The following is a 26,080-nucleotide window of genomic DNA, read 5'->3' as shown; positions in this document are numbered from 1 at the left end:
TATATAATAAATCCAGTGTGTAACTTTAAAAAATTTAAAAAGATAAACAGGAAGAGTTGTTTCATAGAATTCATTAGTTTTCAAAACATTCTGATGACCAATATGTAAACAGAAACATTTTGAGCAAAATTCATAAATTTATTTTTCTCCCTTTAACATTATTTCAATTTCCAAAGATTAAAGGAATTTAAAGTCACTCTGTGCATGTGGATTATATTTTCTTAACACTTTATTCACTATAAAGCTTAATCATAGGTCTAAGTAGAATACTGTAAATCTGTCTCACATCGATTCAAGGATATTGATATAACTGTCTTGTCTGAATTGTAGTTATTTGTACTTTCTTCATTTCTCTGGGATTATTTGGTCATTTGACAGGGTTTGCCAATATTAACAAAAGCATCATGTCAACAAAAGCAATATGGATACCCAGACAAAATATGGTGAATTAAAAGTAATTTTTTTAAGTAAATTTAGCTATTCATAACATTTATTAACCCCTTCCACTTTTAAACAATTTAGACATGGCCCTTTTAAAATGTTTGACATTTTTAGAGGTTAATTTTAGAGAGTATAAAACTTCTTAAATGCAGCAAAGGTTTTCCAAAGTAAGAAATTAATAAACATCTGTGCATAAGTCTAGATGGTTTAAAGACCTTAATTTACTATTACCATAATCATAATAATTGCCAGTAGGGGTCCTGGAACAGGGACAAATCAGCACCATATTTTTTCTGTCCCCTTTACCTTGATAAAATGGTTAAAAAGTCTTTCAAACTACTGCAAACTTTGTATATCTGTATATAAAGAAATGCTTACTGTTCTTACAATATCCCATGATCTATTTCGGGTTGCTGTTATGGTTTGTAAAATATCTAGTTTCTATTTAGGTCTGATTATGTATTCTACTTTTAGCACAGTTTGTGCATTAAAAAATTCCTGGATGATGGAAACATTTTCCTATGGCTTGTCTTTAGAGAAGGTTTTTTTTTTTTTTTTTGCATCACTGAGACATAAAGATTATCTCAAAATTAGTAAATTACTGAAATGAATCACAGAATATTTAAATTACAGAACTAGAAGAGATATTAGATATCATCTAGTCCAAAAACAATATTTTCATAGACTGAAAAATGGAAGCCAAGAAAAGTTAAGTGATGTTCAAAGGATCAAAAATCTAGTAAAGGATAGAGACAAAATCCAAATTCAGGTATTTGTGTTCTAAATATAGTTCTCCTACACCAAGTTAAACATAGCATTCCATTTTCATAGCTTTCTTGGACACAACAACCAAAATGAAAGAATATCACTATTGCTGATAGAATTTGTCCCAAAGATCTTAAATTATCTGTGAAGATTCTGTTCCTTTTGGACAATCAGTAAATAGTACATACTGAGTACAGACTAGAAATATTGATGGAGGTACAGGTTTTTGGAAGACAAGAATCCTATCTGTAAGGAATCTAGAGAAGTGAGTATGTATTGCTAATTTTTCCGTGACCAAGTTTTCCAATTCTTTTACACTCTAAAGCAGAAGAATCATTAAATAGTACTAGAAGAAGTACTAGAAGTACTCTACTTTTAGTCTGAAGAAAAGCTAATCCAACTAGAATAAGGATTATCTATTTATTTTACACTCTTTAAATAAATAAAGAATTGATGGATGAATAAATAAATAAATCTCAATGATATTTTTACCTTGATGGTCAAAAAGGTTTTCTTTATGTTCTTACAAAACTTTTCCTGTCTTGAATTCTGTTTCATCTTTGTTAATCACTTGTTCTTATTCTTCTTTCACAACATGATGAATGTGGAAATAAGTTTAATATAATTGTACATGTATAGCCTATATCAGATTGCAAGCCATCTTGGGAAGGTAGGGGAATTTAGGAAAATTTAGAACTGAAGATCTTATAAAAGTGAATGTTGAAAACTAAAAATAAATAAATAAATTTAAAATTAATAAGCAAATGAATAAATATATACAATGCATAAAAAGTAATTTCATGAGCAGCGTATGAACAATGGGAGGAGGAGAATCAAGAAAGGTTTTGCGTATGAGGCAGTACTTGAGCTGAGTATTAAAGGGTGTTAGAGTTTCTAAAAAGAGGAAGTAAGGAAATATGTGATATTAAAATCTTATGAGTATTTTCTTTGGGTTGATGAAAAACATATAATTATTAAAATATAATCACTGCATATAGAATAGTAGATTTAGAGAAGCAAAATCCTACAATATATGTTCATTGATTTATAGGTTGAATGAGATTTAGAAATAATTTAATTCAATTCTATCATTTTACAAATGTCCTGGAAGATGAAGTAATTTACCCATGGTTCCACTGACAACATTAAGTAACCCAGCAAAGGATACAAAACCCCCCATCCTTTTGGTTCCAAAAGAGAGGTCTTTTTCATACACAAAACTAAATGACAAAAACAAAATAGCCTACGGAGAAGGAAACAATGAGAAAGAAAATATCTGTTTAATTTTTTAAAATTTATTTAATTTTATATTTCTCCTATTCCATGAAAAAAAATGAGCATTCATTTAAAAAAAAATGAGTTTCAAGTTCTGTCCCTTCCTCCTTCTCTCCTTTATCTTCTCATTTAGAAGGCAAGCGATTTAACATCGATTTTACATGTGTAGTCATGCAGAATATATTTCAATATTAGTCATGGGAAAGAAAAAAGGTCAACCCCCCAAAAAATAAAGACAGTTTAAAAAAAAAGTGTTTTTATCAGCATTCAGACTTAATAAGTTATTTCTCTGGAGAGAGCATTTTTCATCATAAGTCATTCAGAATTGTATTGGATCGTTGTATTGTTGAAAATAGCTAAGTCATTCACAGTTGATCATCATAAGATATTGCTGTTACGGTGTAGAATGTTTTCCTGGTTCTGTTGATCTGTTCATTTCACTTTGCATCAGTTAATATAGGTCTTCCCATTTTTTTTGTAATCAACTCTCTCATTATTTCTTATATCACAATAGAATTCCATCAAATCGTATACCACAACTTGTTCAGCCATTCCCTAATTGATGGGCATCCCCTCAATTTCCAATTCTTTGCCACCACTAAAAGAGCTGCTATGTTTTTGTACATATAGTTCCTTTTCCTTTTTTTTAATCTCTTAGCGGTATTGCAGAGTCAAAGGGTATGCTTGGTTTTATACCCCTTTGGGCATAGTTCCAAATTGCTCTCCAGAATGATTGGATCAGTTCACAAAACCAACAGTGCTTAAGTGTTCCAATTTTCCCACATCCCCTCCACCATTTGCTATTTTCCTTTTCTTTCATATTAGCCAATTTAATAGGTGTGGAATGCACAACTCAGAGTTGTTATAATTTATATTTTTCTAATCAGTAGTGAATTAGATATTTTATATGACTATAGATAGTTTTGATTATTTCATCTGAAAACTACCTTATTCATATGCTTTGACCATTAATCAATTGGTGAATGGCTCTTATTTTTGGAAATCTGACACAGTTCTCCATATATTTAAGAAATGAGACCTTACTTAGAGAAACTTGTATAAATTTTTTTTCACAATTATGATTACTAAAGTAGTGTATTTCCACCCATCCTATTCCCCCCTCTGTTAATCCTATTCTCTCTCTCAAACTTTCAATCCTCAAAAGTTTTGCTTCTGACTACTGCCTCCCCCAATCTGTCCTCCCTTCTATCAGCCTCCCCCTTTTCTCACCATCTTCCTTTCCTATTTTCTGTAGGGTAAGAAAGATTTCTATACCCCTACTGATTGTGTATATTATTACCTCTGTGAGCCAATTCTGATAAGACTGTTTCAAACACTCCACTCCATCTCCCTCATCTTCTCCTACACTGTACAAGCTCTTCCACACCTTTTTTTTATGGGAGATAATTTACCCCATCTTACTTGTACCTTTCCCATTCTCCCAGTGAATACCTCTTTCTCACCCCTTAATTTTACTTTTTTAGATATAATTTCATTGTATTCAGCTCACAACTCTGTCCTCTGTCTACGCATATTCCTTCTAATTATCCTAAGAATGATTAAGTTCTTAGGAAATATAAGTATCCTCTTCCCATTTAAGACTGTAAACAACTTAAGCTTATTGAATATCTTAATTATTTTCTTGTTTAGCTTTTCATGCTTCTCTTGAGTCTTGTATGTAAAAGTAAAATTTTCTATTTAGCTCTTGTCTTTTCATCAGGAATGTGTGAAAGTCCTCTTTTTCATTAAATGTCATTTTCCCCCAAAAAGGCAATACTCAATTTTACTGGGTAGGTGATTCTTGGTTGTAATCCTGCTTCTTTTGCCCTCCAGAATATCATAGTCCAAGTTCCCCAATACTTTAATATAGAAGGTACAAAATCTTTTGTTATATTGACTGTTATTCCACAATATTTGAATGATTTATTTCTGCCTACTTGCAATATTTGCTCTCTGATCTGGGAGGTTTGGAATTTGGCTATAATATTCCTGAGAGTTTTCATTTTGGGATCTCTTTCAGGAGGTGATTGGTGGATTCTTTAAGTTTCTATTTTACCCTCTGGTTCTAGATATCAGGGCAATCTTCCCTGAAAATGTCTTGAAAGGTGATGTCTAGGCTCTCTTTTTGATCATGGCTTTCAGGTAGTACAATCTTTTTTATGTTGTTTTTTTTTATTACTGAAACTTAGACAATAAGAAAAGAAATATATTATAAACTTAAATATGGAAGTTTAAACAGATAAAAATAAAACAAAAAGGCATGTCACATGCACAGCAGAATGTAAGAGGATGCAAAATATATAGCAATAAATTTGCAGTCCAATAAAACCTATATAATAAGTTCTACATGTTGTGTTGAGAGCTATCTGTCTTTGCTTCCTTGTTAATTTTCTTTTGCTCTTTGCTGTGTACTTTTTAATTTTTTTCTTTTTTCTCCTCCTTCCCCCCCAGAAGGCTATAATTAAGATTGTATATACATAAACACATACACACACATATACATATACATACATATACACATATATCTATATATACTCATATATATCTATATATACATATATAACTACATATATATACATATACACATAAACACATATACATTCATACACATACATACATATACACACATGGACCAAACTTTTCCTAAGAAATTCTACTTCTGATCTTTGTTCTTATGTTTGTGCATATTTCTTATTTTCTATCCCTCTTAACTCCTCTATTTTACATCTACCCTTTACTTTGCCCTCCTATTACTTAACCTAGCCCCCCTCCAAGGATCCCTCCCATAACCTCCCTTTCCCTTAAATCTAAACACCCTATTATACCCCCTTTAACCTATTCCTTTACCCTTCTCTCTAAAGATCCCTCCCTTATTCTCTCCCCTGTCCCAATCCCCTTAGTGTTTTATTTCTTTCTGAATTTAGAAGATTTTTAAACTTTTCTAGATATATATGTATTGTTCCCTCTTGAACTCATTCATGATGAAAGCAGGTTTCCAGAACTACCAACCCTCCTCCCCTGTTTAATTCTTCCATGTCAGTTCTTCCTCTGACACCTCATTTGTGTCAGTAATTTACCCATGGTTACACAGACAACATTAAGTAACCCAGCATGAATTCTTGTTGAGCAGGCGACAATTTGACATTATCTGTGGAGAAGAAGAGGCTTTCTTTGCCTCAGTATCCTCCTCTGAAAATGATTCCCAGTCTTCTCTATTCCCATAGTAACTCTCTATGGTTGATTTTTTCTCTTTTGCCTGAGCAATTTTTTATTTGTAGTAGATCAGTTTTTATAATCACCTCTAGTCCTGTAATATAGGGGATGGTGCCTCTGGCCTCAGATTCTCCTTCAATTCTCTCTTGGAATTGGCTTGGAATTGGAACCAAGATCTCCAGCCTCCTGTAAGTGCCCACAGCCAGCAGCATCCCTGCCCCACTGCTTCTGCACTCACCAGTCATGAGCTGGTTCCTTCTTGCCCCTGCCATGTCTCTACAGCACATCTAGGTCTGGCATTCCTTGTCAGCAGAGGTTCCCCTGATCTTCCCTGGCTCACACTCTCAACACCCTTCACTGTCTCAGGGGTAAAGTTTCCTGCAGCTGGAATGAGGCAGCCTCTCAATCCAGCTAATCCCAGGGCTTGCAACTTGTTGTTTAAGCCATCCTAGGACCTAACTTGGAGATATTTACTCTTCATATGGACCAAACATTGACCTGGGATTTTTCTTCAGATCTTCTAGGATTGTCCAAGGAGGATTCCTGTTCTGCCCCTGCTCTTATTCATTTTTACTGTTCAATATTTGCCCCGAGGGACTATTTATCTCTTTTGTGGGGGAAAATTTTGAGAGCTTGAAATTTTCTGACCTACTCTGCCATCTTTCCAGAATTCTCTTCTTTAGTCCAGCAATTCTGAACTTATCTCGCCTTGATCTACTTTCCAGATCAGTTGTTTTTTTTTTAATGAGATGTCATATTTTCTTTATTTTTTTTCATTCTTTGTTTTTGTTTCAGTGTTTCTTGATGTCTCATGGAGTCATTAGCTTCCACTTGCCCAATTCTAAATTTTAAGGTACTATTTTCTTCAGAATTTTTACCTCCTATTCCATTTGGCCAATTCTATTTTTTAAGGAGTTCTTTTTTCAGTGAATTTTTGCACATTTTTTTCCATATGACCAATTCTGCTTTTAACTTCTCTTCAGTGGATTTTTATGCCTTGTTTTTAACCATTTGGCCTATTCTCTTCTTTATAGTGTTATTTTCTTTAATATTTTTATGCCTCCTTTATCTAACTGTTGACTCTTTTTTCATGATTTTCTTGCACCACTTTTATTTATTTTTGTATTTTTCCTCTATCTTTCTTATTTGATTTTTTAAAATCCTTTTTGAGGTGTTTCATGAATTATTTTTTGGAGCTATAACCAACTTATTTTTTTCTTTGAGGTTGTGCATGTAGTATTATTGATTTTGTTGTCTTCTTCTGAATTTCTGTTTTGATTTTCCCTGCAACCATAATAACTTTCTATGGTCCAGTACTTTTTGTTGTTTTTTTGATCATTTTCCAGCTTATTTCTTGATTTTCAACTTTGTGTTTAAGTTGGGCTATGCTCCTAGACTGGAGGGAGCATTGTCTAAATTTTCTGAATTTTTGTTCTCTTGTTATTAAAATTAATTCTGGGGACTTTCAAGTTTTCACTTCTTCTAAGATTGTATGATCTGTGGGGAGATGTGATCACTGCTCTCCCGGCCTGTGTTCTAGTCTGTGAGTGATCACAAGCACTCTTTTTTTTTATTAATTTATTTTGATTTATCAACAATCACTTCCATAAACTTTTGAGTTTTAAATTTTTCTCTCCCTTCCTACCTCCCTCCCCAAGATGGTGCACAATCTGATATAGGCTATACATATACATTCTTATTAAACATATTTTCACATTAGTGATGTTGTAAATAAGAATTAGAATTAGTATGAGGAACCACCAGAAAGAGGAAACAAAGCACAACAGAGGAAAAAAATAGCAAATAGTATGCTTTGATCTTCATTCAAACTTCATAGTTCTTTTGTTGGATGTGGATAGCATTTTCCATCATGAGGCTTTTGGAGATGTCTTAGATCCTTGTATTGATGAGAAGGGCTAAGTCTATCAATATTAGTCATCACACAATGTGGCTGTTACTGTGTACAGCATTCTCCTGGTTCTGCTCACTTCACTCAACATCAAACCTTACAAGCCTTTCCAGGTTTTTCCCAAGCTTTCCTGTTTGTTATTTCCTTTTTATCTCTCTCTTGAGTCTTGTATTTGAAGACCAAATTTTCCATTGAGTTCTGGTCTTTTTATCAGGAAGGTATGGAAGTCCCCTATTTCATTGAATATCCATCTCCTCTCCTGAAAGATAATGCTCATTTTCACTGGGTAGTTGATCCTTGGTTGTAATCCAAGGTTCTTTGCCTTATGGAATATCGCATTCCATGCCCCATGGTCTTTTGATGTAGAAGCTGCAAGGTCCTGTGTAATCTTGACTGTGGGTCTATGATATTTAAATTGTTTCTTTCTGGCTGCCTGCAGTATTTTCTCTTTGACCTGGTGATTTTGGAATTTGGCTACTATATTCCTTGGCATTTTCAATTTGGGATCTCTTTCAGGAGGTGATCAGTGGATTCTTTCTATGGTTATTTTACCCTCTGGTTCTAGGACCTTAGAGCAGTTTTCCTTTATGATTTCCTGAAAGATACTGTCCAGGCTCTTTTTTTCATCATGATTGTCAGGTAGACCAATAATTTTTAAATTGTCTCTGCTGGATCAATTTTTCAGGTCAGCTGTTTTACCAGTGAGGTATTTTTCATTTTCATGTATTTTTTTTCATTTTTTTTGTTTTTGTTTGACTGATTCTTAGTCACTCATAGAGTCATTAGCTTCCATTTGCCCAATTCTAATTTTTAACAAATTGTTTTCTTCTATTAGATTTTGTACCTCCTTCCCCATTTGGCCAATTATATTTTTAGAGACTTGTTTTCTTCAGTGTACTTTTTTGCCAGTTGGCCAATTGTAATTTTTAAGGACTTGATTTCTACAGTTAACTTTTGTCCTTCCTTTTTCAAGCTATTGACTCTCTCTTGCATACCTCTCATTTCTTTTCCACAAGCCCTCTTTTTTTGCCCTGAAAAAGTGACCCCTGTGGCCATAAGCTCTGGTATGGTAGTGATCTACCTAGGATTGCAACCCAGGACTGCACTCTGGATCTACATTTGGGCAATGCAAGAGAGTCCTGCACCCAGTGCCAGCAAAGGAACCCCTGTAATCTTCTTCTGACCAGGTATTCCACCCCTTTATCATATTTGTGCTGAGAGTTCCAGAAATTGCTACCTCTGCTGAGTCAGTCACCTGCAAGGTCTGCTGCATCCCATCCCATGATGGACTGTGTTCTACTCTTACCCAGGTACAATAGACCTTTCCTGCAGACCTTCTAAGTTCTCTTAGAATAGAAAATTGTTCCACCTTGTTACATTGTGGTTTCTCCCACTCCATAATTCATTTTGAGGAATATTGTTTAGAATTGTTTAGAGGAAAATTTTGAAGACCTGAGGTGATTCCTTGCCTTTTCTTTGCCATATTGGATCTACCCACAATATTTTGTTTTCTTCTTTTTTTTTTTGTTTTTCATTTTCCAAAGTGATTTTATGCAGGAATTCTCAATGCTAATAAAATGACAATGATGTTTCTCACACTGGTCTTAGGAAATTTAAAAATTCTTAAGAATAACTATAAACTGGATTTGAAGTATTAAATAAAGCAGATGTTACTTACATTGTTTAATAAAATTATTTTTACTGGTATCTCACAATATCATATCACTGACCTTTTTCAATATACTATTCATCTTTCTCAAGAGTACCCCATTATATTCATTATTAAAATCTGTCATTTAAGGGAAATATAAATACTTTTATGAGTAATTCACCAACATCGATAACAGAAAACATCCAGGAACAACAGCAACAGACTTTACCATATCAAAAGTGAAATCCAAATGTAAAATTCAAACTTCTTTCTAAATGAGTTGTGTGATATATTTTCCTGAATGTTACAAAGATTTGCCTTGATGTTTTTAAATACTCTGTTCTCCAAATTTTTAACCAAGATTAACTTGCACTAGAAAAAAAATATCTTGTCTTTCAAAGAAATAGTTCAATACTTCAAAACAATGAATGATTACATATGTACAATGCTCTTTGGTTTGCAAACACTTTACTCACAATAAATATGTGAACTAGGTTGTGAAAGTTTTACCATTCCTATGAGAAGTGATGTGACTGGTTTGTGGCCACATAGCTATTTTTTGACTGCATCAGAACTTGTTTTCAAAGTCCAAGGGTCTTTCTCATTATGCCACACAGTACATTTCTTTATACATATGTTAACACACACATACATCTATACATATATATATATATATTCATTCTTAAGCAAAGAAACACCCCAAAATGAGTAGTTAGATATACAGTAAAAATGATTGTATATAAAATCATTAAACTGTATATAACATTAGCATTTAAATATTATATATTATACATATATACATACATACATATAAATATATATAGTATTACCATTGCTACCTGTCCCTCCTCCCACATCAAAAAAAGAAACAAACCCTTTTTAATAAATAACCATAGCTAAGTAAAAGAAATCCACATAGTGCCCGAGTCCAATCATGAATGTCTACTTTAGCCCCTTTAGCTCTTCATCTCTTTTTCAGAAGTTGAGTAAAATACTTCAAAAAGATGCTCTGAAGAAATGGTTAGCCATTGCTTTGTTTATAAGTCTTTCAAAATTGTTTTTCTTTACAATATTGTTAGTGTACATACTGTTTCTCCTGCTTCTATTCATTTTGCTTTACATAAGTTATGACCTCCCTGGATTCTTTGAAATTGTCCTAGTTGCTATTTTTTATCACACAATAATATTCAATTGTACTCATAGCAAAAAATGTTCAACCTTTCCTAAATCAATGAGTACCCAAAGCCTGTGTTCTTTGTAGTCATAGTACTTTTATACTCCTGTATTTCCAGGTGATTCATTTCATAGATGCAAGTCATTATGGCATATACAAAGGGGAGTCCTGTTGTTCAGTCTCTCAAAAAGACATAAAGACAATTTCTCTGTGTGTCTACTCTCTTAGATCACATTTTTTTACATTGATATACTGAACTTTTTTGAACTTGGAATCACAAAAGGCTCATCTTCTTACAGAAATGTTTAATGGAAGACTTTACATTCCTACTGACAAAAAAAATAAACCACAAGAAAAATGGAAACTTGCAGTTTTCTAAATTTTCTATGAATGCCAAATGTCTAGAAATCTCTCACATAATAATAGGATAATAAATACAGGGACAGAAGGATTCTTAGAGTTCAACTCACCCAATACCTTGCTGATAAGGAAACAGATTTCTAGAGGTATATTACATACAACTTAAATGACAAAGTCAGGATTTGAAAATTAGTTCTTTGATTCCAAAGACAATATCTTTATCACTGTATCATATTGTCTTCCTATCACATCCCAACAGTACAACATTCTGATTAAACACATGTCATAATTGTCTATAAATATCCTCCTTTAATATCCCTAGTTTATGAAATGTAACTCTCATTGAGTAATATTTATGTAAGATCCTAAGAAAAATGCTTTTGCATATGAATGATGGAAATACAATTACACCTAGAAGTAAGAGTAGATCTTTGAAACCCCATAGATTCAAGACTGAACAAAACATTATTGTAAAATCATTACCTGTTTTGTAGATGATTGAGCTGAATCTGTAGATTATCATTCATTTCTATCTGTTCCTCTAGAGATCGCTGGAGTTTACGAATCTGATTTAGTGAGCCATCAAGCTAAAAACAAAGGAGGAAGATGTTTGATTTAAGGTGATACTAAAAAAAGTGAATCATTGAAATAAAATTAACTTTGAAACGAAGAAAACCAGGGAGCTTTTAAAGAATTTGATGTTGCTTATGCAAACTGTGCAAGGTGGAGGATTATGGTCAATATCTGGGGAATGTTCAAAGTTAGTTCTTTTTTCTCACATTTTAATGTTGCTTAACACAATGCTGAGAACATTTTTAGTTTGTTTCAAGAGTCATGTTGTCAGACTGCCTATGTTGCTGAATTATAATATTATAAAGCTTTAAAATGTGAGATATCTCAACTAATCTTTTATCAAAGAAAACACTGAGAGGTGAGTGAATTAGTGGATTAGAGGTATGTACACTTTACTTCATAGAGCCTGTTGGTAATCAATCTAGGGATGGAGTCTAGCTCTCCAATAGAAATCACTTTGAATATTAGAAAGTAAGGCATTATTAGACAGTTTGATATAGTGTAAGAACTCTGGATTTTGAGTCAGAAGTCCAAGGTTCTAATATTGTCCTTGCCACTTAGTATCTATGTAACACTGGACAAGTTATTTAGCCTGTTAGAAACTCAAGTTTGTCTTCTGGAAAATGAGAGTTGTGGATGAAATTACTCCTTTACATTACAGTTCTAAATTACATTTACATTGTATTATAGTTCCAAATATATAATAGCACTCACATTAATATTAATGATAGCTAGTATTTATAATGTGCTTAGGAGGTTGCAAAATGCTTTACAAATATCATCTCATTTAATCCTCTTAATAACCTTGTGAGGTAGGTGTTATTATTATATCCATTTTATGGATGGTAAATCTGAAACAAAGGTCATGACTTGGTTGTCCAGGGTCACACAGTTAGTGAGCATCTGAGGTCAAATTTGAACTCAGGTCTTACTGACTTTAGTTCCAGTACTCTATTCACTGTGTCTCCCGGTTTTTAAAAGATAAAATATTTGGTAGTTGTGTGTGTGTGTGTGTGTGTGTGTGTGTATTAGTGTGTTATTGAAGATCTAGGGATAGATAAATCCTACCCTATGATCTCTCTTTTTAACTGATTTGCATATAACCATGGGGTGATATATATAAAGGGGGAATAGACCTCAAAATCCATCTAGCAAGACTCCTCATTTTACAGAAGTGAAAATTGAGATCTATGGAGATTAAGTAAGTTTCCATAGTATATGTAGACATTTAGAAGTTACAAGTTTACAAATTACAAGAAGAAATTTAGAAAGATATATGATCTCATCAGTGTGGGCATATTCTTCATCAGTATAGTTCATATCCTTCCATGCCTTCCCATCTTATTAATTTCTTAATCACATCTTCCAATAAATACTACATAGACAATTTATCCAAAGTACCGGAACATTGCCTCCAGATTGTTAAACATTGTTTGTGATACACACAAATACACATATACACACATACACACACACAAACATATACACACATATATCTAATGACTCACACTATAGTGACCTTCCCACTATTCCATGCTAATTCCATTCATTTTCCTATTGGAACTGTAGTTACTTATAAATTTAAACCTCCTGATATCATGGTTTTCCTTAATTCACAGACAAACAACTTCACTATGAGAAATTAGGTTCTTGCAAAAGATTATCTAGTATTTGAAGGAAACAAGGAGTACAGATGAAGAGGGAGAGAGTTCAAGTTATAGGAGAACAACCATTTAACATGTGTAGTCACAAGATAGGTGTCTTTTGTGAAGAATAGCAAGAAACCCAGTGTCACTGGTGGCAGCATACATGGAGGGCTTAAGGTTGTAAAAGAATGGAAAGATAAAAAAGGGACAGGTTATGAAGAGTTTTAAAAACCAAACATAAGATCTTTATCTTTGATCCTAGAAGTAGTAGGGAGCCATTGCAGTTGAATAAATAAATGATGTGTGTTTAGTGTTACTAATAATAAGAGAAAGTCAAATTAAAACAACTCTGGGGGGAGGGGTTACCTCAAATCCCTCACAGTATCAAAGATACTGTTTTAAAAATTATAATTATAGAAGGATAGGGACAATAATATACTATTGGTAGAGCTATGAATTTGGTTCAAGAATCCTAAAACACAAAATAATACTCAAAGCAATAAACTTTTATTAATGTCATACTGTGAACCAGAGATGTTATTGATATACCTATGAAAGATCAAAGAAAATAGGAAAGAAATTATACATGAAATATGTAAGAATGATATATATTCTTATATATGTGGATTATTAAAGAATATACACATATAGAATATATAAGTAAATATGCATGTATGTATACATTTATATCTATATGTCTAATTTATACTATCTCTATATCTACATCTCTGTGCTCTTTTGAAGTACCAAGAAGCTGAAAACTAAGGCATTGGGTCCTCATTATTATGGCATGGCTAAATTATATGAATATAGTGTTTTCTACTCATCATTATATATGATAAACCAAGTTTCTGGATCCTATGAAAACTACCCATTGATTTTATAGAGGGTACTTACAATCCATGTTAAAAAATCTTGCTGTAAAAAATCTTACTCTGTAGTTAATAATTATGAAATGATCTTGATATTTGTAACCACTGACTTTCTATCCATTAATTCATACTCAATTACATTTTAATAATGCTTTTAGGTGACAGACAAATCTAGCACCATCCAACTTTCTTTTTGATGGTAATATCATGATGATGATATGAGAATATTGAGTAATCCATTAGCCTTAGGTATCTTTTATTTCTCCCTTAAAATATTTTATATCTGAATTCTTCCATTCTCACCTCTGCTCAATCTTATATTGAAAATCAAAGTATATTCAATTGGGATTATCTTGTCAAGTTATTAACTAGATTTCTTGGCTTTATGCCTTTCAGTATATATTGATATATGGGACAATTAACTTTATACTGCTCCCTATGAGTGTTATAAGGAAATATGAACAAGTGTTCCACAAAATAACTGGATATAACACTGAATTTTGAGGCAGAAGACATGAGTTTGTGACTTGGATCTGGCAAATATTTGTTGTAAAACCCTGGGCTCATCATTTCCCCTCTCTTTGCTTCAATTTCCTCTACTGTAAAATTAGGATGATAATAGTTGAACTACAGACCTTGCATGTTGTAAGGAAAATGCTTTTTTGAATGTTAAAGCATTATATAAATGCAAACTATTGAATTATTATCATTGAAGCCATTGGCTACATGACGAACATTTATGACATCTCTGAAAACCTGTAAGCTAATCTTTCTAGAAGCAACCTCAAGTTACATTGACAGTGAGAATGTCATTCTGTTATAGTTAATTTCTTCTAGTAGTCCTCAATATTTGAAAAAAATCAAAAGTAGAAAAATATTTCAGGATGTAAGAAAATAATATGAAATTCAAATCTCAGTGTCCATTAGCATTTATTTTATTATAGTCATACTCATTCAAGTGTCAGGTCAAATGTTGTACTTCAGCAAGGGTAGTTAGTGGTGCAGTACACAGACCTCCAGGCCTGGAGTTAGGAAGAGCTGAGTTTAAATTCAGCCTCAGATACTTAAAACTGGGTGACCCTGGGCAAGTCATTTAACCTTGTTTGCCTCAATTTCCTCAACTGAAAATGAACTGGAGAAGGAAAGGGCAAATGGGGTCATATGTGACTCAACAACCACAACAAATATTTATTTATTATTATAATAAGCAAATATTTATCCTGTCAAAATAAGGGAAAAATATTTTTAAGAGTGTCATGATGATTTTTTAGTTCAGGGGCATATTAAAATTTTCCTAAATGAAAAAAGAATTGCCTTCAAATGATAATATCAACTCTGAATAATGGTGGAAAGTAGCTTTTGCTAAGGACTTGATGTTTCTTAATGAGGTGAACCTAAAAATATAAAATAAAACAGCCAGTGCTCATATGTGAAATTTATACTAAGTCAATTTAATTACAACTCATATTGATTGAATGTAATGTCAAGTTGTTTGATAGTCTTCCCTTGCTATCAAAACTTAAAACAGGTAGCAAAATAATAATTCTCACATAAATTTGCAGTGGATATATTTTCTGAGCTCAAAGTACAATTCCAGCAGAATTTTTTCAGACTTCAATGCAAATGTAAAAGAAATTTCCCTATTTTGAAATCCATTCAATTGTAAGAGGAATTTCCATCTAACTTACAGTTTTAAGTGGTTAATCTGAAATTAAATGACATTCAAAAGACAAATATCAAAAGAAAATTTAATCAAATTCTATAAATGTCTTTCTAGCAATGAACATGCTCAACTGAAATCATTTGTTCTTAGACTGATTTCAGTATTTAGCAGCAACAATCTGTGTGAAAATATTGTCAAATCTGAAATATGTACAAATTCATTACAGTTCAATATTAATAGATGTAGTTTTGCCATAGATTTTAACTAGAGGAAACAATAAATTTAAACTCTAATTAAACAATTTTTTTTCAAAAAAAGAGTTACATTCTAATTAGTAAAATTAAAATATTAAATTGTTATTATATTTTAAATTTCATCAATAAAATTATAGAAATGTGTTTTCTCTCTTATTGTATAAGTAATCCTCCATTTTACCAATTGACCTGCAAAATCTGAAATGTTTACTACCTATTTGTAGAAAAAGTTTGCTAATTCTGATGTATGGTGACCTCAGTTTATGAAGAGGCATAAAAGGAGGTACCTTGTGGAGGATTAGTATTGTAGAATATTGGAAATGTATTAGCAGTGTCCAGGTTCTTATTTTGCCAGGTTGCAGGTTTTAACATGTGGTCAGTTGCACAGGATTTAAAAGAAAATATACATTTTTAAGTTTTATAGTCCTGAGATATTTACATAATTCAACCATCTTTCACTTGTTTATTCTTATTTCTTTTAAAAGGTAAGTTCACAATTAATAAAGAGGAAATTAAAAGAATAATTGGGAACTATTTTGCCCAACTATATGCCAATAAATTTGACAACCTGAGTGAAATAGATGAATATTTAAAAAATATATAAATTGCCCAGATTAACAGAAGAGGAAGTAAAGAACTTAAATAATCCCATTTCAGAAAAAGAAATTGAACAAGCCATAAATGAACTCCCTAGGAAAAAAAAAACTCCAGGACCAGATGGATTTACAAGTGAATCCTATCAAACATCTAAAGAAAGATTAATTCCAATACATTATAGACTATTTGGGAAAGTAGGCAAAGAAGTAATCTCACAAAATTCTTTTTATGATATAAATATGGGATATTGATATGGGAATATGAATATGGGAATAAATATGGGAATATGATATAAATATTCCTAAGCCGGGAAGAGATAAAACAGAGAAAGAAAATCATAGACCAATTTCCCTAATAAGTATAGATGCAAAATTTTGTATAAATATTAGCAATAAAATTACAGCAACTTATCATGAGAATAATACACTGTGACCAGGTAAGATTTATACCAGGAATGCAGGGCTGGTTCAATATTGGAAAACTGTCAGCATAATTGATCATATCAACAACAAAACTAACAGAAACCACGTAATCATCTCAATAGATGCAGAAAAAGCTTTTAACAAAATACAACACCCATTCCTATTAAGAACACTAGAAAGCGTAGGAATAAATGGAGTCTTCCTTAAAATAATAAACAGCATCTACCTAAAACCTTCAGCAAGCATCATATGTAGTGGGGACAAGCTAGAAGCATTTCCAGTAAGATTGGGGGTGAAACCAGGATGTCCATTATCACCACTGTTGGTCAATATCATACTGAAAATGTTAGCTTTAGCAATAAGAGAAGAAAAAGAAATCAAAGTTATTAGATTAGGCAAAGATGAAACAAAGCTATCACTCCAGATGATGTGATGATATACCTAGAGACTCCTAGAGAATTAAGTAAAAAAAAAAACTACATGAAATAATAAGCAACTTTAGCAAAATTGCAGGCTATAAAATAAATCCACAGAAATCATTGACATTTCTATATATTACCAACAAAACCCAACAGCAAGAGATAGATAAATTCCATTTAAAGTTACTGTAAACATTATAAAATATTTAGGAGTCTACCTCCCAAAACAAACCCAGGAACTACATGAACACAATTACAAAACACTTTTCTCACAAATGAAGTCAGATCTAAATAGTTGGAAAAAACATCAGTTGTTCATGGGTAAGTCAAGCTAATATAATAAAAATGACAATTCTACCCAAATTACTTATTCAGTTGCATACCAATCAAATTACCAAAACTATTTTATTTTATAGAGTTAGAAAAAATAATAAGATTCATATGGAAGAACAAAAGGTCCAGAATATCAAGGAAAATAATGAAAAGAAATGCATGGGAAGGTGGCCTAGCCATTTCAGATCTTAAATTGTATTATGAAGCAGTGATCATCAAAACTACTTGGTACTGGCTAAGAAACAGAGTGGTGGATCAGTGGCATAAGTTATGTGCACAAGACACAGTAGTCAATTACTTCTGTAATAATCTACTATTTGAAAAAAAACCCAAAGACCCCAGCTTCTGGGATAAGAACTCACTATTTGACAAAATCCGCTGGGAAAACTGGAAAAGAGTATAGCAGAAACTAGGCAGAGACCAAAATCTTACACTATATACCAAAATAAAGTTAAAATGGGTTCATGATTTAGATATAAAGGCTGACACTATAAGCAAACTGGAAGAGTAAGGTATGGTTTACCTATCAGATTTATGGAGAACAGAAGAATTCATGATCAAATAAGGAGGTAGAGAACATTACGAAATGCAAAACGTATAATTTTGATTACATTAAATTGAAAAGATTTTGCACAAAGAAAGCCAATGCAACTAAGATTAGAAGGGAAGTAGAAAATTGGGAAAGAATTTTTACAACCAGTGTCTCTGATAAGGGCCTCATTTCTAAAATACATAGAGAATTAAGTCAAATTTATAAGATTACAAGTCATTCCCCAATGGATAAATAGTCAAAGGATATGAGCAGGCAGTTTTTAGATGAAGAAATCAAAGCCATCTATAGTCATATGAAAAAATGCTCTAAATCACTATTGATTAGAGAAATGTAAATCAATACAACTCTGAGGTACCACATCACACCTATCAAATTGGCCAACATGACAAAAGAGCAAAGTGATAAATGTTGGAGAAGATGAGGTAAAATTGGACCACTAATGCATTGTTGGTAGAGTTGTGAACTGATCCAACCATTTTGGAGAGCATAAAAATGTGCATACCCTTTGACCCAGCAATAGCACTTCTAGGCCTATATCCTAAAGAAATAATACAAATGGAAAAAAGACCCATGTATACAAAAGTATATTGTACTTTTTTGTGGTGGCAAAGAATTGGAAATTGAGAGGATGCCCATCAATTGGGGAATGACTGAACAAGTTGTGGTATATGAATGTAATGGAATACTATTGTACTATAAGAAATGATGAGCAGGTAGACTTCAGAAAAATCTGGAAAGACTTGTATAGACTGATGCAGAATGAAATGAGCAGAACTGGGAGAATGTTGTACACAGTAAGAGCCACATTATTCAATGCCTTACTTTGATAGACTTAGCTCTTCTCAGCAATTCAAGGACCTAAGACAACTCCAAAAGACTCATGATGGAAAATGCTATCCACATCCAGAGAAAGAACTGTGAAGTTAGAATGCAGATCAAAGCATGCTATTTGCTTTTTTTTTCTTTTCTGTTTTGTTTCTTCTTTCTTGTGGTTCCTCCTATTGATTCTGCTTCCTCTTTACAACATGACTAATGTGAAAATATGTTTAATAGGAATGCATATGTATAACCTATATCAGATTGCACGCTATCATGGGGAGGGAGTGGGAAGGGAAGAGGAGAAAATTTAAAACTCAAAAGCTCATCGAAGTAAATGTTGAAAACTAAAAATCAATTAATAAAAATAAAATAAATAAAAAATAAAAGTATTATATAACTTATTATTACTTTGCCCTCTTAAAAATGAACTATAAATGTTTAAAGGTGAAGGTATTGCAATTCTACATTGGATAATATAAAATATTTATTACTTCTTTCATCATTAAGCTTCACATAAACTAAATGACACATTCTCCTTTAACAGTTTCACTTTACAATAGAATTCATTAGAGAATAATTATGCCCTAGTTTTTTTTTCTTCTTTTTTGGCTTACAAAGCAATAAAAGAGACTATGAAAACAATGCATACAAAGTATTTTTTTTTTAAGAAAACACAGTGCCTTTGGTCTTTTCTAAATCTTCATGTTAAAACACAACACACTCAGTGAATTCTGTATCCACTCACTTTAAACTTATTTTCAAAAATTTTTAATGACACAAAAATTTAAAAAGTCATGTTCAGAACATTTTAACTAATCTTATCATTTGAATGAATGTTGTGTTATCCAGTCAAATCTCATCCACAAATTAATATTATTCTAACTGCATAACAATTAGTTCTCCTTATCTCTGCATGACATACATGTTCATCTCTTCACAGTGAGCATAAATGAAAATACTTTCACCTCTATCTTGTATTTCTGGAGAGTTTTCCAGCTACTATTTGACCTTCTTAGTAATGTCATCTTATAAGCTAAATTGATATTAATTCTGGAAAAATTAAAATGTATAACATATTTTTATTAATAATTGTGAGAATTTCAACATGTCCAACTACATTGAATTTTCCAAATAAAAACCATGAAGAAAAATTTGGGCAATATGTAAATGTTACATTAAGGCATATTTAAAAAATAATTGGTATCAAGGATTCACTTAAATGGGCAATAGCTGCACAAGCTGTGCTACATGAACATAATGGAATACTATTGTGCTATAAGAAATGATGAGCAGGAAGATTTCAGAAATACTGGGAAAAACTTATATGAACTGATGCAAAGTGAAATGAGCAGAACTAAGAAAACAATGTACACAGTATCAGCAACATTGTGTGATGACAAACTATGAAGGACTTGGGTCTCCTCAGCAACACAATGATTCAAGACAAGTACAAAGGACTCATGAAGGAAAATTCTATTCACATTTGGATAAAGAACTGATAGACTCTGAATACAAATCAAAGCATATTTTTTCACTTACTTTATTCTTTTTCAAGGTTTTCTTTTCCCTTTTGACTCGTTTCTTCTTTCACAACTATGAGTAACGTGTTACATGATAGCACATGTATAACCTATATCAAATTGCCTACCACTTTCAGAAGAGGGGAGGGGAAGAAGAGAGAGAGAGAAAATTTTGGAGCTCAAAATCTTGTAAAAATGAATGCCAATACTATTTTGACATGTAATTGGGAAAAATAAAAATGCTATTAAGAAAAAAGGAAATGAGTGAGTTGAACTTAGATGGACTCTATGCTCCTTTCTAACTCTAAATCAATGAGCCTATGGAATTATGTTGAGACTAACTAAAATGTTTATGGTTTTTGACCCAAAGATATCATGGCTACACTTATACTCCAAGGAGGCCAATGATAAAAAGAAACTTCTTGTATATACCAAAATACTTATGTTTTCTTTTCCTAGTTACAAAGAGCTAGAAACAAACTAGATTTCCATTGGGAAATTACTAAAGAAACTGTGATATTTGAATGTAACAGAATCTTATTGCATTATAAAAAGAGGTATGTTAAATTCAGAGAGGCATGAGAAGACACAGGAACTGATACAAATTGAAGTAAGCAGAACAATACAGACAATAACAACAAGATAATAACAAAAAGAAAAATAAAAAATACATAAAACAAAAATAAGAAAACAATAATAGAGGGTAATAAGGGTTGAAAAAAATAATAGATTTAGAAGTAAAAGAGACTTAAAAGGACATCTTGTCCAATTCCCTCTTTATAAAGATGAGAAAATGAAGCCCAGGGACCTCAAATGATTTTTCCAAATCAATATAAATGTAAAAGTCAGAGGTAGGATTGGAACTCTGGTTCTCTTTTCATGATATGTTGATATTAAATTACAATGACCATTCTTTGTTCTAAATAAGATATCATGGTATATTCTTTTCCTTCCTTATAAGGAGGATGATGACAGAGGATACTGATGTTTACATTCATTTTGTAGAATTATTTGTTCTCCTTTTTCTCTTTTAAGAGACTTCTGAGGAAAATATAATGTAAAATGTAGATGACATACAAAAATATATCAATGAAACATGAAGACAGGATGATTGTGCAAACTATAGAGAAACATAAGTAAGATATATTAAGTCATATAAAGTGAAGTAAGGAGAACTAGGAGAATAATATATACAGATAATAAAACAATGAAAATGGAAAGAACAAAAGAAGCTAAACACTGCAATTATAATTGCCAAATTCTGCTCTAAAAAAGTTATGTGAGAGTGAACCTCCTTCTATTCTTTTCACACATGAAAGTATATGTGTGTGTGTGTGTGTGTGTGTGTGTGTGTGTGTGTGTGGAATACTGCAAATAGTGTTTGATTTGATTAATTTTTCCTCTCATGTTTATTATTAGTTAAAAGGAATGACTCTTTTGGGAAGATGAATGATGAATATTTTCAAAAATACAGAATGTGCAAAAATAAAATTTACCGATCTTTTAAAAAAAATCCACATAATGATCATTACGTCTAGCTTGTAAGTTGTCTACAAGTATTCATAAGCACTCTTTACCCTTTTGTCTCTCCAGCCATGCACTGGGACATCATCACAGATACTTTGGAAGGAGAAAAATATCAAAAGATAGGCAATGTGACAATTGGTCCTCAAAGCTCACTCCAAGATTCCATCGATGCAGCATCTGGGTCATTCTGATGCTCAGAGGCTATTTCGTCCTCTATCTTCACCCAAATCAAAAGCAGATGTAGACCATGCATTTTCATGGATGAAAACATACATGTGGATAAGAGGGACAGAAGGTGAGGGGAATTTAAGTTGCTTTCAATGATTTACAATAGCTCTAATTTATATATTCACTGTAAGTGCCCTACCTTTTAAAATGCATTTTAACCTTCATAAATAAAATTGAAATATTTATGAAGTGAATGAATATTGTTTTCTCTTACATTGAATAAAGTAAAATTGCATCTATTCATCTATTAATTTTAATGGCAATAATGCTATTATTTGAATATCACATGAAATTCATGTTTATCTCTCTTATTTCAGCTTAGAGGGTCCAAATACAATACCTGGGGAACTGATTAATAGTTTTTACTCTCCTGTTTCATCTTTGCTCAATTAACACACAACAGATGTCTGCTTTCAGAATTAGACAGGGAGGAACCTAAGCAAGATGTTTCCTATAGCACTGGGCTGTGAATTCTTTGCCTCTGGATACCTGGATGAAACCCAGCACCAAGGCATTCTTACAAAGAACAGAAGATCTGTTTTGCTTCAAGTTTCAAGCTTTTAGAACCCACAAAGTTAGTCATCATTTTTTTTGGAATATTAGTAAGTCAGAATAAATTCTCCCATTGTGTGTCTTAGGTATCTTCACTTTAGAAATCCATTTGTAGCAATTCCAATTACTCAATGTCTACATTTATCTTAATCAAAGTTGAATAATTTCCCCTGTAATTTAAACTATCTGAACAAAAGTTCTCAGCTTAAAATGGTCAGACTAAAGCTTTCCCTCAATGAAGGGATATAGTTGCTTCCCTTATATGCAGAGGTGACAATCTATCAATATGGACTTAAGTATCAACACAAATGTTTAAAGGTTGGCAAACAGCAAAAAGAACTAATTGCAGGGGAGAAATGTTGATTTCATAAGCATCACTGAAAATCAGAAAGTAACAACATATTATTGGAATAGGTTTCTGAATGTGTACATACTTTATTCAAAATAGTAGGTAAAAGGTGGGAGATGAATGAGATAGCATAGGTTAAATATATAAATAAAAGGCAAAATTGAAAAAAAACAGGAATCAGAGGTGCAAGGCAGGTGGTGGATTGTATTTGGGGGAAGGTTAATTAAGGGAGGAAAGCAGAAATAGTTTTGTCATTGATGCATACTACATATCAGTATTACTGAAAAAGAAATGAAGAGTTTTGGGAATGAATCATAAGCCGGATGGAGAAGCATTACAATAGTAATGAAGGACTTCAATTATTCAAACATCTGCCAGTGTTCTCTTAGCCAAAACCAAGGAGCAAAAACCTTCTTGATTTATCTATGTGATAATTACAATACTCAAAAGGTAGGACTAACAAAGAAAAAATATTTTGTATCTCATTCTCACTAAAAAGAGAAATTGGTTGTGGTGGTGAAAATGTTAGTATACCTGCAGTAACTCCCACATCAGTAATGAGTCATTCCCTATCCATGGAAATATAAGTGGTCTCATATTTGTGATGTTACCGGTGCTTGTCAAATGTAGTGCATTCTGATTTCTTTCTTGAGACTATTAGTGATATAGAGGTGTGAACTTCTGCGTAGACTATGAAGGTTTGGCCTCTCACGTTCTTTATTCCTGATCTAAAATAGATTTCTTGATATATTCATCTACTTCCACATTTTCATAGTAGTGACAAAGAAAAACATTTCTATTGTTGCTGTTATTTTGTGTGTTTGTGTATGCATACAGACCTCTGAAATTTTCTGTGCAGGGTATTTTGGTGACAGAACTCTTTGGCTAATGCAGATAAGCTACTCTTCTGCAGTTTAAATTATCAGGGAATTTAAATATCTTGTGCAGTCATACAATCAGTATGTTTTATAGACAGAGTTGAACCTAGATCTTCCTGACTCTTAAGATGAATTTCTATTCATTATAATATCCTTTCACATGAAAGAACATATTGTTTTAATTTAGAGAGTCTTATTAAGTTCTGTATAAATCCCCTACCAATGTCCTCAATGTAATCTCCTATTAAGAATGATATTCTTGGATGATCTTGAACACCTATAACTTTAATTTTTACCTGTAAATTATTAGCTTCTAGAAGGAGAGGGAGACAAGTTTTAGAAAAGGAAATATAAGAGAAAAAGAGACAGAAAGGAGAAATTAAAAGAGAAAAAACAAAAAAGGAAAGGAAAAGGTGAGGGGGCACTGAGGAAGAATCAATAATGAGAAAGCTGGAAACTGCTCACCATACCTTTCCATTCAGTGCAGAATCCATAGTGTCTGCATGACCCGGGCAAAGTAGATGGAAGAATAAGAAAACATAACAAAACAAAACCTTCTCTCTTGAAATCAGGATTCTACTTTAAAACTTGAAATATGCAAGTCACCCATTTGATATTTACTGAATGCCTACTATGTGTCAAACACAATGATAGGCCCTGCTACTTCAGTCCTGACCTGTCTGAGTAAACATGGAGAATTTTTTTTTTATGGGAGAGTTAAAAGATAACCTGAAGATATTTCCAAAATGAACTGTAGCTTTCCTGTTACACCCTTCAGAAGTGAGACTTGAAACTTAACAATTTTCTGAGTTGGTTTTTTTTTGTGTATGTCTAGGTATCACATTCAATAAATTCTTTTATCTCTCTAAGGTAGTTTTTAGAATTTTATATTTTATGATAGTACTGGTCTTACAGCTGTATCATTATGGAAGATTTTCAACTAAATGACTTTAGAATTATTTCCTCCCAGAAATTATCCATTAAACTTACTTAAAATAATTTCTGAGAAGAAATGTCTGATTCTAGAGTTTATGGCAACAACTGTGCTATTGTATGCAATTTTATAGTGTGAGAACAAGAAATCTAACACCTTAGGATAAGAACTTAACAATGCAGTAAAGAATATTTAAAATTGTATTTAAAAATATTTTCTCTTGAAAAATGAGCTTTCAGGTTTTAAAGTTTTCTATGTCACATATAGCATAATCATAAAAAGTTGTTATTATTGAAAAATATCCAAATTTTGTTTTCATATAGATATGGTATTTGCATATGATCAAAGTGATAATTATCTTCCCTGAGTAAACATAATATAACTAAAATACTTTTCTTTTATTATAAAGAAATTTATTTTATTTTATTTATTTTATTTTTATCTTTTTTAATTTTAAATTTTTTAACATGTGTTTTTAAAACTTTGGGTTACAAATTTTCTCCCTTCCTCTCTCCCCACCCACCCCCATTGAAAAAGCAAGCATCTCAATACAGGTTATAGATGTGTAGTCATGTAAAACACTTCCATAGTAGTCCTGTTGTGAAAAACTAAGTATATTTCCCTTCATCCTATCCTACCCCCTATTTATTCTATTCTTTCTTTTGACCCTGTACCTCCTCAGAAGTGTTTGCTTCTGATTATCCCCTCCCCCAATTTGCCCTCTCCTCTATCAACCCCTGCTCTCTTGTCCCCTTACCCCTTATTTTCCTGTACTGTAAGATAGATTTCCATACCCAATTGTGTATGTTATTCCCTCCTTAAGAAAAATCCTATGAGAATAGGATTTAGTCATTCCCTCTCACCTTCCCCCATTTCCCCTCCACTGTAAAAGTGTTTTCTTGTCTGTTTCATGTGAGATAATTTACCCCATTCTACTTCTCCCTTTCTCCTTCTCCCAGTATAATCCTCTCTCACCCCTAAATTTTATTTTCCAGATACCACCCCTTCATCTTCAACTCACCCTGTGCCATCTATCTATCTATCTATCTATCTATCTATCTATCTATCTATCTATCTATCTATCTGTCTGTCTGTCTGTCTGTCTGTCTGTCTGTCTGTCTGTCTGTCTGTCTTTCTTTCTGTCTGTTTATCT

At 32.3% G+C, this 26,080-nt stretch overlaps 1 protein-coding gene across 1 annotated transcript in view; it reads right to left on the bottom strand.

The window, feature by feature from the left end:
- The window catches only part of CCDC102B (coiled-coil domain containing 102B), a 787,870-nt gene that overhangs the window by 207,017 nt on the left and 554,773 nt on the right, over positions 1-26,080 (bottom strand). The window contains exon 8 of the mRNA XM_027852419.1: positions 11,272-11,375. Within this exon, the coding sequence (XP_027708220.1) occupies positions 11,272-11,375 (104 nt within the window). The remainder of the gene's footprint in view (positions 1-11,271; positions 11,376-26,080) is intronic.

This window comes from Vombatus ursinus, unplaced genomic scaffold (genome assembly GCF_900497805.2).
Source record: "Vombatus ursinus unplaced genomic scaffold, bare-nosed wombat genome assembly UNPS02009573.1, whole genome shotgun sequence".
In the NCBI taxonomy this organism is placed as follows: Eukaryota; Metazoa; Chordata; class Mammalia; order Diprotodontia; family Vombatidae; genus Vombatus; species Vombatus ursinus.
Note: the sequence above shows the minus strand (reverse complement) of the source record. Positions and strands in the feature narration are given on the sequence as shown.